We start from the raw sequence: 14,918 nt of genomic DNA, 5'->3' as shown, positions 1-14,918 counted from the left end.
GCCAGGGGAACCTTTTGGAAAATGAATAAGCGCTCCCTAATTAAAGCAAGAATTTCTTCTGGTGGATTTTGTTAGAGGAGAGAGAAGAATGGGATGCGAAACCCAACATGAATAATACCACCACAAACAGTTTATTGTAGATTCAGAGATCTAAGAGACATAACAATCAAATGCAGTACTTGGTCCATGACAGAAGACTGGTTTGGGAAAAAGAGCCCTAAAAGACATTTGTGGACAATAAGAGAAAATTTGGATGTAAAGTGAACGTTAGATATTGAGAAATTATTGCTGTCTTAGGTGTAATAATGGTATGGTGGTTATGCAGGAGAATGGCCTTGTTTTGCAGCAGTGCATGCTGAGGGCTTAGTATCACAGTGTCTGTTAATTACTTAAAAATGGTTCAGCACCCAAAAAGTACATATGTACCATACATACACATTTGCACACATATACATACATACACATACACAGTCATGCACCGTATAACAACATTTTGGTCAATGACAGAGCATATATACACAGTGGCCCCATAAGATTAAAGTACTATATTTTACTATACCTTTTCTTTTCTTTTCTTTTTTTGAGACAAAGTCTCACTCTGTCACCCAGGAGTGCGGTGGCGTGATCTCAGCTCACTGCAACCTCCGCCTCCCAGGTTCAAGCAATTCTTCTGCCTCAGCCTCCTGAGTAAGTGGGATTACAGGTGCATGCCACCACGCCATCTAATTTTTGTATTTTTAATAGAGACAGGTTTTCGCCATGTTGTCCGGGCTGGTCTCAAATTCCTGATCTCGAGTGATCTGCCTGCCGTGGCCTCCCAAAGTGCTGAGATTACAGGCATGAGTCACCGCGCCTGGCTTTACTATACCTTTTCTAGGTTTAGATATGTTTACATACCCCAAATAATTAGTGTGCTATAAATTGCTACAATATTCAGTACAACTGTAACATGCTTTACAGGTTTGTAGCCTAAGAGCCATAGGCTGTACCTTATAGCCTAGGTGTGTCATAGGCTAGACCATCTAGTGAACTAGTGTCGGTACACTCTCTGATATCGCACAACAATGAAATGGTCTAATGACACCTTTCTCAGACACATCCCCGTGGTTAAGTGACGTGTGACTGTATGTACATATATATGAAGTAAATATGGCAAAATATAAAAAAAATTTTGCATCTCTATAGAGGGTATATAGATATGTATTGTGCTATCCTGTTTACTTTTTTGTATGCTTGACGTTTTTTATAACAAACATTTTTAAATAATAGCATGGGATAATGGCCAGCCATTTAACAGAGGGGCCTTTCATATCCATTTTCTACTTGGATGATTATAATCATAGCTCATATTTCCTGAAGACTTAGTTTTTTGCCAGGTACTGTTTTGAGTGAATGTTAACTTAAAATTTTAAGTCTAAGTTGACTAGTCAAAAGCTTACAAGAGCCCTAGAAGTAGCTACTGTTACCATAAATCTACTTTACAAATGGGGAAGCTTAGGTGTAGGACAGTTCTGCATGCAGGGCACACTGGCTCACACCTGTAAATCCCAGCACTTTGGGAGGCCAAGGTAGGAGGATCACTTGAGGCCAGGAGTTTGAGACCAGCCTGAGCAACATAACGAGACCTCGCCTCTTAAAAAAAAAAAAAGAAAGAAAGAAGAAAGATAGAAAGAAAAAGCATATTTATGTACTTGCCCAAGATCCCAGAGCAAGAAAGGAGCAGAGCTGAGACTGGAGCTCAGGTCATCCAGCCCTGGAGTCCACGTTCCTAACCAGTGTCTATGCTGCTTTCTGAGGGCCCAGGTGAAAGGGTATCAGGGTCATGGTGAGGGCCAGAGGATGGATTCATGTCAGTAGATGGCCTGCTTCTGACAGGCTGTGAGAGTGAGAAATGACTGGCTGTGACTGTGAGGAGGTGGGAGAGAGAGATGAATGTGAGATAGAGGGTGTCCTCCTAGGGGATGAAGTGAGTCTTGAAGCTTGGGGAGATTGAGAGCCTCAAGGAGGCCTGCAGCAGGGAAAGTGAGAGCAAAGCACATGCCCTGCACATCCAGGGGAGTGACAAGCCACGTGACAGGTACTCATCATCTGCAGAGAGGAAAGGGGCTGCAGTGGGACACTGGGTCCAGAAGGGGCAGCCAAGCAGTGTAGGATTTCCTCCTAGTGGCAGCAGGAAGGCATGGAGGGTTTGCTTTGCTTTGCAGTCACTTTTACTGCCCTTAAAAGAAAAAAGAAATTTAATGTAAATTTTCAAATATCCAGAAAAATATAAGTACAAGCACCCAGATGCCCACAACTTAGACAGCTGCTTCTCAACTTTGGCAACCATTAGAATCAGCTGGGGAGCTTTTAAAAATTACGGATGCCTGGGACCTATCTGCAGAGATTCTGATTTAATTGGCTTGGGGGATAGCCTGAACATGGAGAGCTCTAAAAGCTCCCCAGTTGATTTTATTTTAGTTTTTAATTTTTATTTATTTATTTTTGAGATGGAGTCTCGCTCTATCACCCAGGCCAGAGTGCAGTGGTGCGATCTCGGCTCACTGCAACCTCCGCCTCCCGGGTTCAAGCGATTCTCCTGCCTTAGCCTCCTGAGTAGCTGGGACTACAGGTGCATGCCACCGCACCCGGCTACTTTTTGTATTTTCAGTAGAGACAGGGTTTCGCCATGTTGGCCAGGCTGGTCTCGAACTCCTGACCTCGTGATCTGCCCGGCTCGGCCTCCCAAAGTGCTGGGATTACAGGCATGAGCCGCCACACCTGGTCCCCAGATGATTTTAATGTGTGTATCAGGGTGTACAACCACTTATTTAAGAGTCAACAACTATTGACATTAAATGTCTTTTGCTGAACCATTTTAAAGTAAATTACAAATATCAGGACACTTCACCCCTATACACTTCAGCATGAATAGCCAAAAAAAACACTACTGTAGTTCTTTTTTTTTTTTTTTTTTTTGAGATAGGGTCTCTCCCTGTCATCCAGGCTAGAGTGCAGTGGCATGATCATGGCTTCCTGCAGCCTTCAAACTCCTGGGTTCAAGTGATCCTCCTGCCTCAGCCTCCCAAGTAGCTGGGAATGCAAGCATATGCCACCATGCCCAGCTAAATTTTGTATTTTTTGTAGAGATGAGGTCTCACTATGTTGCCCAGGCTGTTCTTGAACTCCTGGCCTCAAGTGATCCTCCCGCTTCAGCCTCCCAAAGTGCTGAGACAACAGGTATGAGCCACCGCTCCTGGCCTATTGTGCTCTTAAAAATAAAAAGCAACACTTGTTCATTTCTAAGCAATTATAAATTAGAAAATACAGATAAATAAAATAATTTTTTATTTGAGTCACAGTTTCTCTCTCGTTGCCCAGGCTGGAGTGGCAGCAGTAGCGCCATCTTGGCTCACTGCAAGCTCTGCCTCCCAGGTTCAAGTGATTCTCTTGCCTCAGCCTCCCAAGTAACTGGGATTATAGGCTCTCGCCACCACACCCAGCCAATTTTTGTATCTTCATTAGAGACGGGGTTTCGCCATGCCATGTTGGCTAGACCTCAGGTGATCCACCTGCCTCGGCCTCCCAAAGTGCTGGGATTACAGGCGTAAGCCACCGCACCTGGCCAATAAAATGATTATTAAAAGAATACGATCAGAATAGGGCAGGCACGGTAGCTCATGCCTGTAATCCCTACACTTTGGGAGGCTGAGGAGAGAGGATCACCTGAGGTCAGGACTTTCAAGACAAGCCTGGCCAACATGGCAAAACCCCGTCTCTACTGAAAATACAAAAATTAGCCAGGCGTGGTGGCGCACACCTGTAATCCCAGCTACTTGGGAGACTGAGGCCAGAGAATGGCTTGAATCTGGAAGGCAGAGGTTGCAGTGAGCCGAGATCGTGCCACTGCACTCCAGCCTGAGTGACAGAGCGAGACTCCGTCTCAAAAAAAAAAAAAAAAAAAGAATACAATCAGAATAAGGTGATTGCAGTGCAGTGCAGAGCAGATAGAAGAGTCAGGGAAGGAAGACAAAGGGAAGGGGAACTCACACTGATTGAGCATCGAGTGTGCCAGACATTGTGCTGAGCACTGTACACGTTACCTCAGTTACTGCTCGGAACCCAGAGAGTGATAATCATTATCTCCATTTTACAAATGAAAAAAAAAAACTACCCTCTTTTCTCAAACTTGACATCCCAGCAACAGAGAATTTTTTTTCTTTTTTGAGACAGTCTCACTCTGTCGCCCAGGCTGGAGTGCAGTGGGACGATCTCCGCCCACTGCAACCTCTGCCTCCTGGGCTCAAGCGATTCTCCTGCCTCAGCCTCCCAAGTAGCTGGGACTACAGGCATGAGCCATCATGCCCAGCTAATTTCTATATTTTTAGTAGAGACAGAATTTCGCCAGGCTGGTCTCCAACTCCTGACCTCAAGTGGTCCACCCGCCTTGACCTCCCAAAGTGCTGGGATTACAGGCGTGAGCCACCCACACCTGGCCAACTGATAATTATTGACATGGTTTCTTTTATGTTCTATATTCTCTCCCATACATTTCACCCTTACCCCTCTACCTGAGGCCTAGCACCTACTTGAAAAGTCCTCACCCAATCTTCAGACTGGGGGATGTCCCTTCCTCTGGGCTCCTTGGCCTTATTTTCACCATCATCTCCCTGTATTGTCCCTGTCTATTTCCTCTACTGGACCATGAGCTCTTTGAGGGCAGAGTCCTCTCTGAAGCTCAAGTTCTTAGCACAGGGTCTGGAAAGTATTACTAATCGTTGAATAAATAAACCCAGGCAGATTATGTGACTTGCCCAAGGTCATATAAGTAATAGGTGAAGAAGAGGAGGGTCAAACCCAGGTCTTTCTGACTCCAAAACACCTGCTCTTCCACTCCAATTGCTTTTTGTGGGCCTGCCTAACCAAACATCTTTCTTTTTTATTCCCCACCCCAAGGACTGAGGAGGAGAAGAAAGACTGGGTCCAGGTAACATCCAAGGCTCTGTGGTAGGGGGCTAGAAGACTATTAACAATCTCCTAGGGGTTGATGGATTCTCCCTCAAAACTCACATCTAACCAGAATGGTCCCAGACACCTGTCTTTCAACAAACTTTACTATCCCCATTTTACAGATAAGCAAACTGAGGTGCAGAGGTTGAGCAGAAACTCACAAACTCTTCTTTTAGGAAGCTGATTTCTCTGAGGGTGTGTAAGGTGAGGGTGTCAAGCTCTGTAAACTCTTAAGCCCAGAAGGTGGCCAAGAAAGCCACCTGAGGTTTTTCAGCCACCACTCCCCCTCCCCCATTTTACACTTGTAACACTGAGACCTGGATTTGGGAGGGGATTTTTCAGTCATCCACCTACCAGCAACAGAGCTGGGTCTGAAACCCAGCTTTTCTAAGTTCCGGCTAGGGTATAGGAAGGTGAGGTGAAGGTAGAAATGGGTGGTTTGTGGGGTGATTTGACTTCTCATTTCTTAAACCTCCTCCCCAGGCTATCAACTCCCCCTCCTGAAGCATGAACAGACGCTGGAGACCTTCAAACTGTTGAACTCAACAAACAGGGAAGATGAAGACACCCCGCCCAACTCTCCAGTAAGAGTCCCTGCCCTCTGTCCCCTGCACTGGGACCCCTTCCAGACTTTCAAATCCCCACCTGACCTTTAGACCTCTCCCCTTCCCAGAGGGTAATGACCAGAGAGGCAATGCATGACCTCAGAAGCAGTCTTCCATTGGTAGGGCCACAGAGAAATCATTGGGGAAACTGAGGCCCAGAAAGTATAATAGAAATGACTTGTCTTCAGTAGCACAGTAGCTAGGAGCAGAGCCAGGACTTAAAGGCAGGTCTTCTGAATGTGGCTGCTCCCCCTACCCCCAGCCCATCCCCACCCCATGATAATCCAGCCTTGGAGGAGGAACAAAGGCTGGCTGGACTGGTTGGGGAGTAGCTGTCTCTGACCTGAGACCTGGCCCTCCCCACAGAACGTGGATCTTGGGAAGCGGGCACCTACACCCATCCGGGAAAAGGAAGTCACCATGTGCATGCGCTGCCAGGAGCCCTTCAATTCTATCACCAAACGCAGGCACCACTGCAAGGCCTGCGGGCATGTGAGTGTTGGGAGGTGGGCAGAGCTAGGGAGGGGACAGCCTGGCAGCCCAAAGACCCACTGCAGAGTGGGTACCCTCCAAGTGGTGGAGGCCGCAAGTCTGCTGTGGGAGTTGGTATGCTGAAGGGAAGACCCGCTGGAATCAGGCTGCTCTTGCCCACTTGCCACCCCAGGTGGTTTGTGGGAAGTGCTCCGAGTTCCGGGCCCGCCTCGTCTATGACAACAACCGCTCCAACCGTGTGTGCACTGATTGCTATGTGGCCTTGCACGGGGTGCCTGGGAGCAGTCCAGCCTGCAGCCAGCATACACCCCAGCGCCGGAGGTCCATCCTGGAGGTAAGAGCCAGGCCCCTGACTAAGTCTCCCACAGTGGGCAAATGGGCTCCAACTCTACCCATTGAGACTGAGGAGGTCCGAGTAGCTGGGAAACAGTAGTGATCAAGGGACCCAGGCTTGGAGTGAGTAAAATGAGGACAAGAGCGAATGAAAGACAGTCACCTTTAAGTACTTAGACATTTAATCCCCACAGTAACTAATCTGCCCATGCTATTGTTCTCTTTTATAAACGAGGAAACTGAGGCCCAGAGGGGTCATTTGCCCAAATTACACAGCAAGTAAGTGGCAGCACTGGATGTGTTTTTTTTAATTAAAAAAATTGGCCAGGCGCGGTGGCTCATGCCTGTAATCCCAGAACTTTGGGAGGCTGAGGCAGGCAGATCATCTGAGGTTGGGAGTTCAGGACCAGCCTGACCAACATGAAGAAACCCCGTCTCTACTAAAAACACAAAACTAGCCAGGCAAGGTGGCACATGCCTGTAATCCCAGCTACTCGGGAAGGCTGAGGCAGGCGAATCGCTCGAACCTGGGAAGCGGAGGTTGCAGTGAGCCAAGATTGCGCCATTGTACTCCAGCCTGGGCAACAAGAGCGAAACTCCGTCTCAAAAAAAAAAAAAAGAAATTAAAAATTGTCTTCTGTTACTACAAAGTAGGATAAGTAAAACAATATAAACAAAAAATAATAAAATACCATATCCCTTCTACCCAAAAGTTAACCACTCTTAGGGCTTATCCTATCTTTCTAGGCATATATGCACAAATACACATTTTGGAGGTTTTTTAAAAATAAATCTAGGTATTTATTTAACACTTATAAGAGTACTTACCCTGTGCCAGGAACTATCTAAGCATTTTGCATATATTAATTCATTTAATTCTCACATCAGCCCTCTTTGCTCTCCTTCCAAGTCAATACATTTTCATCTAGAGCTGGGATTCTAAGCCAGACTTCATTAACCACCCACATACCCCCTTAAAACCACAATGCTAGATTACCTCTCACTGAGTGTAGAAAATGGATGAGTGATGAAAGAAGAAAACGTGAGGCCTAAATGTGTGAATGGCTTGAGGAATGAATGCCCTGACTGAAGAAAGAATGCCTGACGGATCTACACACTCCTTCCACTGGCCAGTAGAAGCACCAGCCGTTGCCCAAATGAGGCAGACAAACCTAGCTTTGAATCTTAGCTCTAGCTGATTCACTGGGTGGCACTGGACAAATCACTCCTGCCACCCAAGCTTGAGCGTCTTCATCTGAGATGGGAATAGCAGTCCCTACACTGAGGAGGCGTTAAAGCCAGGAGGAGCCAGGCTAGGCCTTCTGTCAACATTGATGTCCCGTGTCTCTGACCACAGAAACAGGCCTCGGTGGCTGCGGAGAACAGCGTCATCTGCAGCTTCCTGCACTACATGGAGAAGGGTGGCAAAGGATGGCACAAGGCATGGTTCGTGGTCCCTGAAAATGAACCTTTGGTGCTGTATATCTATGGAGCCCCTCAGGTATGCATCCTACTCCTTTGGGTCCTTTCAGCCACCTGGCAAAGCCAGGGTACCCCCTTACCTCCAGTCATTGACCTCTCCTTGGCTTTGGAAGATAAGGTGAGACTATCTCTAAGAGGAAATCAGAACCCAACCCTTGAGAGACAATGACTGGCTAGAGACAAAGAGTGGTTGTGGTATGTAGGGAAAAACAGGTTGAGTTGTGGGCCTGGCTTCCTGGAAGGAGTAGAGATGGGGAACTGCTAGGTCCAATTTGGAGTGGGTAAGAGTATGCAGATGGGGCCAAGCGCGGTGGCTCACGCCTATAATCCCAGCACTGTGAGAGGCCGAGGCAGGTGGATTACCTGGGATCAGGAGTTCAAGAACAGCCTGGCCAACATGGTGAAATGTACTAAAAATACAAAAATTAGCCTGGCATGGTGACGTGTGCCTGTAGTCCCAGCTACTCAGGAAACTGAGGCAGGAGAATTGCTTGAACCCGGGAGGTGGAGGTTGCAGTGAGCCAAGTTCATGCCACTGCACTCCAGCCTATGCAACAGGGCAAGAGTCTCAAAAAAATAAAAATAAAAAGTATGCAGATAGAGGCAATAGCATAGACAAAGGCCTGAAAACATTATTTGGTATGCTAAAGAGATTAGCCCAGCAGTTTTGTGGGAAGAGGCAGGGGTGGGGGGAGACAGGTATTTAAACCAGCCTGCATTTTAGCCGTTCTGACATGTTCCTGTTGATAACACTGGAGCCACGGAAGGTTACTGAGTAGGGGAAGAAGACAAGAGCATATGCAAAACCAGTTAGAAGCTGGGGCAGGGGGAAAGGTCTAATCCCAAGGTGGCCCAACTCTGTCCCTCCTCCCCGCAGGATGTGAAAGCCCAGCGCAGCCTGCCCCTCATTGGCTTCGAGGTGGGACCACCCGAGGCAGGGGAGCGGCCTGACAGAAGGCATGTCTTCAAGATTACCCAGAGCCACCTCAGCTGGTACTTCAGCCCTGAGACAGAGGAACTACAGCGACGCTGGATGGCTGTGCTTGGCCGGGCGGGCCGAGGGGACACGTTCTGCCCGGGGCCCACACTGTCTGAGGACAGGGAGATGGAGGAGGCACCGGTGGCTGCTTTAGGAGCCACTGCTGAACCCCCCGAATCCCCCCAGACCCGAGACAAGACCTAGAGGTTTGGGGCACACTGGGAGCCCCCACCCCACACTCTAGCTGCCCATGTCTGATTGGGGGCTCTAGCCCCTTCCCTCCCAGCTCAGTCAATACTTGAACTCCCATCACGGGCACTTTCAATCCCGAATGCTGGGTCTTGGGTTTTTTAATTCATCTTTTCACAAAACGTGGGCTTTTAAAAAATATATTCCTACAGTGATGTTAATTTTTATTAATCCCTGTCCCCAGAGAGGGTGGGAGCCATTGCTAGACCCACCTGAATTAGGTCGTTTTTCTCCCTCATCCCTCAATACCCTACCACAGATCCTGCCTCCACCCAATTCCCCACAAAGCACCAGAGGTAGGAGACCTGGATTCAACTACCAGCTCTGCCACTGACCCTGGGGCCCCGACCCACCCCTGCCTCCTCAGCCAGTGTCTTCACATGTACAACTCCACGTGGGGTGGCAACTAGACCTCTCCTGCCTCTCCCATGGCTTACAGCTTCTACCCGGCCCCAAGGCTACCCAGTATTTTATCGTCCAGACCCATGGCAGGGCCACCGGGCAGGACAGGGGAACGGGGGGAAGACAATGGATACTCGTTTTTTTTGTTGTTTTTTTTTTTAAAGAAAAATACAGTTTATTTCAGGCTTACAGTAACTTTCATAGCACTGCTGTGCTCCGTTCGTCCATCTGTTTGGTTGTCCAAAGTACCAGGCTGCTAGGGTGGGCTCAGAAAACCGCTCCCTTGTAAACTCTGAAGCTCAGCTCCCAGAAGGCGGATTCGAAGGCTACTCCTCACAGGTCAAGCCACAGGTTAAGCAGTAAGGTATTATTTATTAAGATCTTAAGCCTCACCCCTGAAGTCAAATGGGATGGGATAAGGAGCAAGGAAAGAGGTTACAGGAGACAGAAAACAAAGCCCAGCTCTTCCAAGCTCACCACCTAGCCAAGGTCTTCGAATTCCTGAGGGAACCCAGGGCTGGAGGCTGGGCTGCAGGAAGGCAGCATTCCTGGGAGGTTCCAAGTTCTGGGCAGGGGTACAGAGCTGTTGCATGTGTGGGGGGTGGGGTAAGGGAAAGGCTCCAGAGCTACTTTCGTTCACATCTTCACCTATTCTCCCTTCCACTTGCATGTTCATCTCACCATTCCTGACCCAGCCAGCCCCCTATCACTGAGTACTGCTGCTGCTGCTGGTCCTCTCCTCCCCAAGTCCACGTGCCCACTGTCCACTGGCATCTAGATCCTCCTCCAGCCACACCCACACTCACTCATCCCCTTCCTCACAATGACTGCACCCAAAAGACACTGTACTGGGGAACCCGGCTTCGTCATTCAGATGTTAACTAAAGGCCCAAGGGAATGTGCTGGACAAGGTCCCCCCACCCCAAGACCAAGACCCTAGCATTTCCTTGCCCTGGAGGGAGCTAGACAGGGGAACAGGGGAGAGGGTAGAGATGGGGTAACCAGTCCACAGGTCTACAATCCTCAAAAAAAAAAAAAAAAAAAAACCTACAGACAACTCTCAGAACTAGCAAATAAGGGCCCAAAGCCATTTCCAACCATCCCCACTCATTTTTCTCCGGACAATGGTCCAGCCATCTTCCACTATATCCTCTTCCTTAATAGTCTGAGCGTGGATCAGAGGGTTCAGGCTGGGAGCAGACCCCATCTGTAGCAGCCCCATCATTCGTAGCTGTGACCTGGAGGGGAGATTTAAAAGAGAGCTGAATACACTGACCACTGGAGACCCAGGCTCTGCTCCAGTTTTTCCAGGATTGGCTGTGTAACTTTAGGAAACTTCCCTGCCCTCTTTGGATACCACTACTATCACCAACCACCACCATCCCCTTATCACTTCTCTGTGAATCCAGCTGCTCTCCAGAAAATTGAAAACATCTGTATCCCCCAACCAGGGGGCACCACTTCACCTCCATCTCTTCCACACTGTCCACATCATCTTCATCCTCATCCGTCTCTTTAGCTGTCTTAAGTGCAGTGGCTGTGACCTTGCATTTTCTTTGAGTGATGCGAGAGGCCATCTCCCTCAGAGCAGCCCCGTCACCCCTCTGGAAGTGGTGGAACATGGTCTGCAGTTGCTGGCTCACCTACCAAGAAAATATTCAACCAGTTTGGGTTTTCCAGAGAATCTACTATACAAACAGCCCATTTGAAGCAACAGTCGGGAGTAGGTTGGATATTTCCAGAAGAGAACAGGGCTCTTTCCTCCCCAAGGAATTAACCAATGAAGCAACCACATATGAAGGGCTCAAATGAGGGCCTAACGCATGACATGAGGGCCTAAAGCAGCAAAAGAGGGCTTAACTAGCAGGGAAGGCTCTAGAACTGGGCTTTGAAAGAAAGAAGATGTAAAAGGGCAGGTAATCTTATTGGGAAGCCAAAATGGATCTGGACTGGCCTGACTTGCCCTTGGGATGGGAATGATGTATAGAAAGAAATAAAAGAAGGCAGGGTTTGGAAAGGCCACACTTGTTCCTCTAGGCAACAGAGAGTCACAGTCAAGAGTTTTGGCCCAAAACAGACAGTTGGGGAGAAGAAAGACTGCAGGTAGGGAGACTGCAGTTGTGCCCATGGTAAGCTCACCTGCGGCAGACTCCCATCTTCCACGACTGTATCAAACTCATTGGTCAACAGCTCTCCAAGGAAGTCTTCCACCTCATCTAGCTCCAAGTCAGCTAAGTAGAAAAAGGACAGGGCCTTGGGTCAAAGACCAGCCAACTTCATCACCCCTGCCCACTGCTCTTCAAATCTACTTGGTGGATCTGCAACTGGGTGGGTAAAGGCACAGTAAGCCTTTATCTGCTAAAGTGTTCTGCATTCCAGGTTTTAACATAATTTTTTAAAGAACCACTAAATATTAATACCTCATTTCCCATCTTCCTACCAAGGCCTCTTCCCACAACTCCTAGCCCTACACTCACCCTCTTTCATCTGGCCTATCTAACTAGCCTCCCCTCTATGAGACCTTGAGCAAGCACTTTTCTGAGCCTCAGTTTTCTCATCTGTAAAGTGGGGCTAATGGTGGCCTCCTCAAAGGTCTGTTAGGAGGAACCATCCAACACAATGCCTAGCACAGTGAAGATCCATAATCCATGTTAATTTCTATCATGTAAAAGCTGAAGTTTTTGAAGTGTAGAGAACCTTCACAACTGTGGTTCCACTGATAAAAGAAGCCACAGACCAATGGGATAGTTAAGAAGAAATGGACATAGTAATTCCAATGATGAAATCATCATAGCCTTGACACTGACATCCTACTGTGTGACTCTGACCGAGCCACCTTCCTCTCTGGGCTTCAGTTACCTATGGGCCTATACTCTACTTTTTCGGAATAGAGAGTATCTCAAGAAAGTCTTCCACAAAGCTCCTAGCCCTCTCCCTCTGTGTGCTTTCCTGGGAGAGCTCATCCACACTCTTGGTTTTGCCTACCACTCAAACTTAATATCCCCCAAATTTATCTCCAACTGAGACTACTCTGTGCCTGGACATTTCACAGATGCCGCAAATCCTCCATATCCAAAGCCAGACTCATCACCTCACTCTTTGAACCTGCTTCGCATCCTCCAGGGTTCCTCTACTCCGTGAAAAGACACCTAATCCACCCATCAACTCAAACCAGGAACTTGCCTCTTTTTCCCTCCCTGTCTACAGCCAACCAATCTCCAAGGCCCTATTCCACCCTTTCTTTTCCATGCCTGTTGCCACTGTCCTACTTCAGGCCTCATCAGTGTCTAGACAAAAACAGCATTCTCATCAGTCTTTCCTCTCCAGGCTATGCTTCATACTGATTACTTCCTGAACTTTCTAGCCAGCAAATCCCATCCTATTTCTCACCTTAGAACCTGCCCACGAATTTTACCACCTACTGCAGTGTTTCATAGTTTGCCTTTGAGAATATCTGTTCTGCTGGGTCTTAAGGACACTATCCATAGAAAGCTAATGAGAAACAAAAGCAAACAGGTTTTTAGTGGTTCTTATTCTTACCCAAGCTTTTAATATGTTCATGAGTGTTGAGACTTTTCAGTGGGAGCAGAAGAAAAGAGTTTTTCTTACATAATGTGACGGAGAAGCTTCTTCACTGAACATCTAAGAGGACTAGTTAGCATGAATTTTGGCAAACACTGGCCTAAATGATAAAATCAAAGGCACATAAGGGCTTCCAGGTCTTATGCTTTTCAGGGGGGCTTCCCATACCCCAGCTTCATTCTCTACCACTCCTCCACACCCCCCCCATGCACACACACCCATACTCCAATACTGAGCTCCCTGCTACTTTCCAAATATAACACATTATACCCTCATGCCACAGAACTTGAGTATTGCTGTCTCTCTGCTTCCCCCCCTAGTTAACTCCTTCTCATTAAGACCCAGCCCATTCACCACCTCCACTGAGAACCTGTCTCCCCAGCCTGTTACCCCATGCACACTGAGCTCCTCTTTATCAGAAAATCTATCAATGTTGTAACTATTTACGTGTGTGGATCCTCACTGGATAGTATACTTTCTTGAGAGAGATGACTGTGCCTAATGTCATCTCCAAAGCTAGAAATTGAATGAAGGCTTTTTTTTAAAACCATACTATGCAACAGGCCCTCTACTGGGCCTCTTGTTCTTGTATATCCTTCAAGACAAGCCTACAGTGAAGATCTTTGCTGTCCAAACAGCCACAGGTGGTTACTGAGGGCTTGAAATATGGCTAGGCCAAATCGAAATGTGCTAAAACTGTAAAATACCAGATTTTGAAAACTTAATACTAAAAAATGTAAAATATCTCAATGTTTTATACTGATACATGTTGAAATATTTCGTATACAATGAGTTTACTAACATTGATTTCATCTGCTTTTTGCTTTATTAAAGTGGCTACTAAAAAAATTAAATTACATGTGACTAGCATAATATTCTACTGTACAGCGCTGTGGTGGATACTTTTATACGCATTTTAGGAACTAGGAAACTGAGTCTCAGGGAGGTAATTGCCTTGTCCAGAGTAATCCCACGAGTCAGTGGCACAGCCCGTAAGCACTGGAATCCAGGATTCTGACTCCAAAAACTGAATTCATTCCACCTCGCCTTTAGGTACCAATGCACAACTGCTTGAGAGGAAATGCAGGCTCTGCGGGATGGGGCTCCTCTCCACACCCCCACACAGGCGGGTCGCAGCGCCTCACATTCACTCACCATTGCGCATGAAGTAATCCTCCACTGCACCCCCCAGCCACTTCGCCTTCTCCTGGCTGTGCACACCCCCGAAGCCATTCTCCACAGCGATCTGTAAACATAGGTCCAAGCCCATCACGTCAACTTGGGAGCAGACTTGGAGTTGCCTGGAGGCCGCTTACGCCGCCCAGCCAACTCCTCTTACGCCGCCTAGCCAAGCCTCAGGCACCTAGCCCAACCAACTCCTGTTCTGCCCCGGCCCTAACCTTGACCTTGCCCCGGCCCTAACCTTGACCTTGCCCCGGCCCCACTGACCTGCAAGGCCGGCCAGGCCTCCAGGGCCGCGCAGACCCCAGCCCGGAAAAGAGCTCGCGCATCTTCTGCAGCGCCCGCCATTATCCGGCCCCGGTCCACGTGACGTCCCGGCGGCCCAATCCCTCTGTAGCTCGGCCCAGGCAGAATGAGACGCCAGCCGAGCCTGAGAACACAGGATTCTCTTTTCCGCAGACCTGGCAGCAAGACTAGAGCAAAAGAAAAATCTGTCAGAGCGATCAATGACACCACCAGAGTCACTCACTTCAATCAAAGGACACCAGACCTGAAGGACGTGTGGGGCCATGGTTTCCGGATCCGTGGGTACTGCGGAGGAAATATGTGGGGAACTTATTACA

General features: G+C 48.0%; 2 protein-coding genes across 2 annotated transcripts in view; one reads left to right on the top strand and one right to left on the bottom strand.

Moving 5' to 3' along the window:
- Positions 1 to 9,720, top strand: part of FGD1 (FYVE, RhoGEF and PH domain containing 1) — a 51,629-nt gene extending 41,909 nt beyond the window's left edge. The window contains 7 exon segments of the mRNA XM_033201393.1: positions 4,936 to 4,966; positions 5,473 to 5,482; positions 5,485 to 5,573; positions 5,961 to 6,086; positions 6,259 to 6,420; positions 7,777 to 7,920; positions 8,779 to 9,720. Coding sequence (XP_033057284.1) covers positions 4,936 to 4,966; positions 5,473 to 5,482; positions 5,485 to 5,573; positions 5,961 to 6,086; positions 6,259 to 6,420; positions 7,777 to 7,920; positions 8,779 to 9,084 — 868 coding nt within the window. The 3' untranslated portion in view covers positions 9,085 to 9,720.
- Positions 9,669 to 14,712, bottom strand: TSR2 (TSR2 ribosome maturation factor). The gene is given in 6 exon segments (XM_033201934.1): positions 9,669 to 10,703; positions 10,705 to 10,769; positions 10,998 to 11,174; positions 11,671 to 11,762; positions 14,269 to 14,359; positions 14,563 to 14,712. Coding segments are annotated over 6 exon segments (612 nt in total). The 5' UTR covers positions 14,644 to 14,712; the 3' UTR covers positions 9,669 to 10,597.
- Between the last annotated feature and the right edge of the window lie 206 nt (positions 14,713 to 14,918).

Source organism: Trachypithecus francoisi, unplaced genomic scaffold, assembly GCF_009764315.1.
Source record: "Trachypithecus francoisi isolate TF-2019V2 unplaced genomic scaffold, Tfra_2.0 Lachesis_group6, whole genome shotgun sequence".
Taxonomy (NCBI): domain Eukaryota; kingdom Metazoa; phylum Chordata; class Mammalia; order Primates; family Cercopithecidae; genus Trachypithecus; species Trachypithecus francoisi.
The sequence above is the reverse complement of the archived record's forward strand: the minus strand, read 5'-3'. Positions and strand labels throughout refer to the sequence as shown.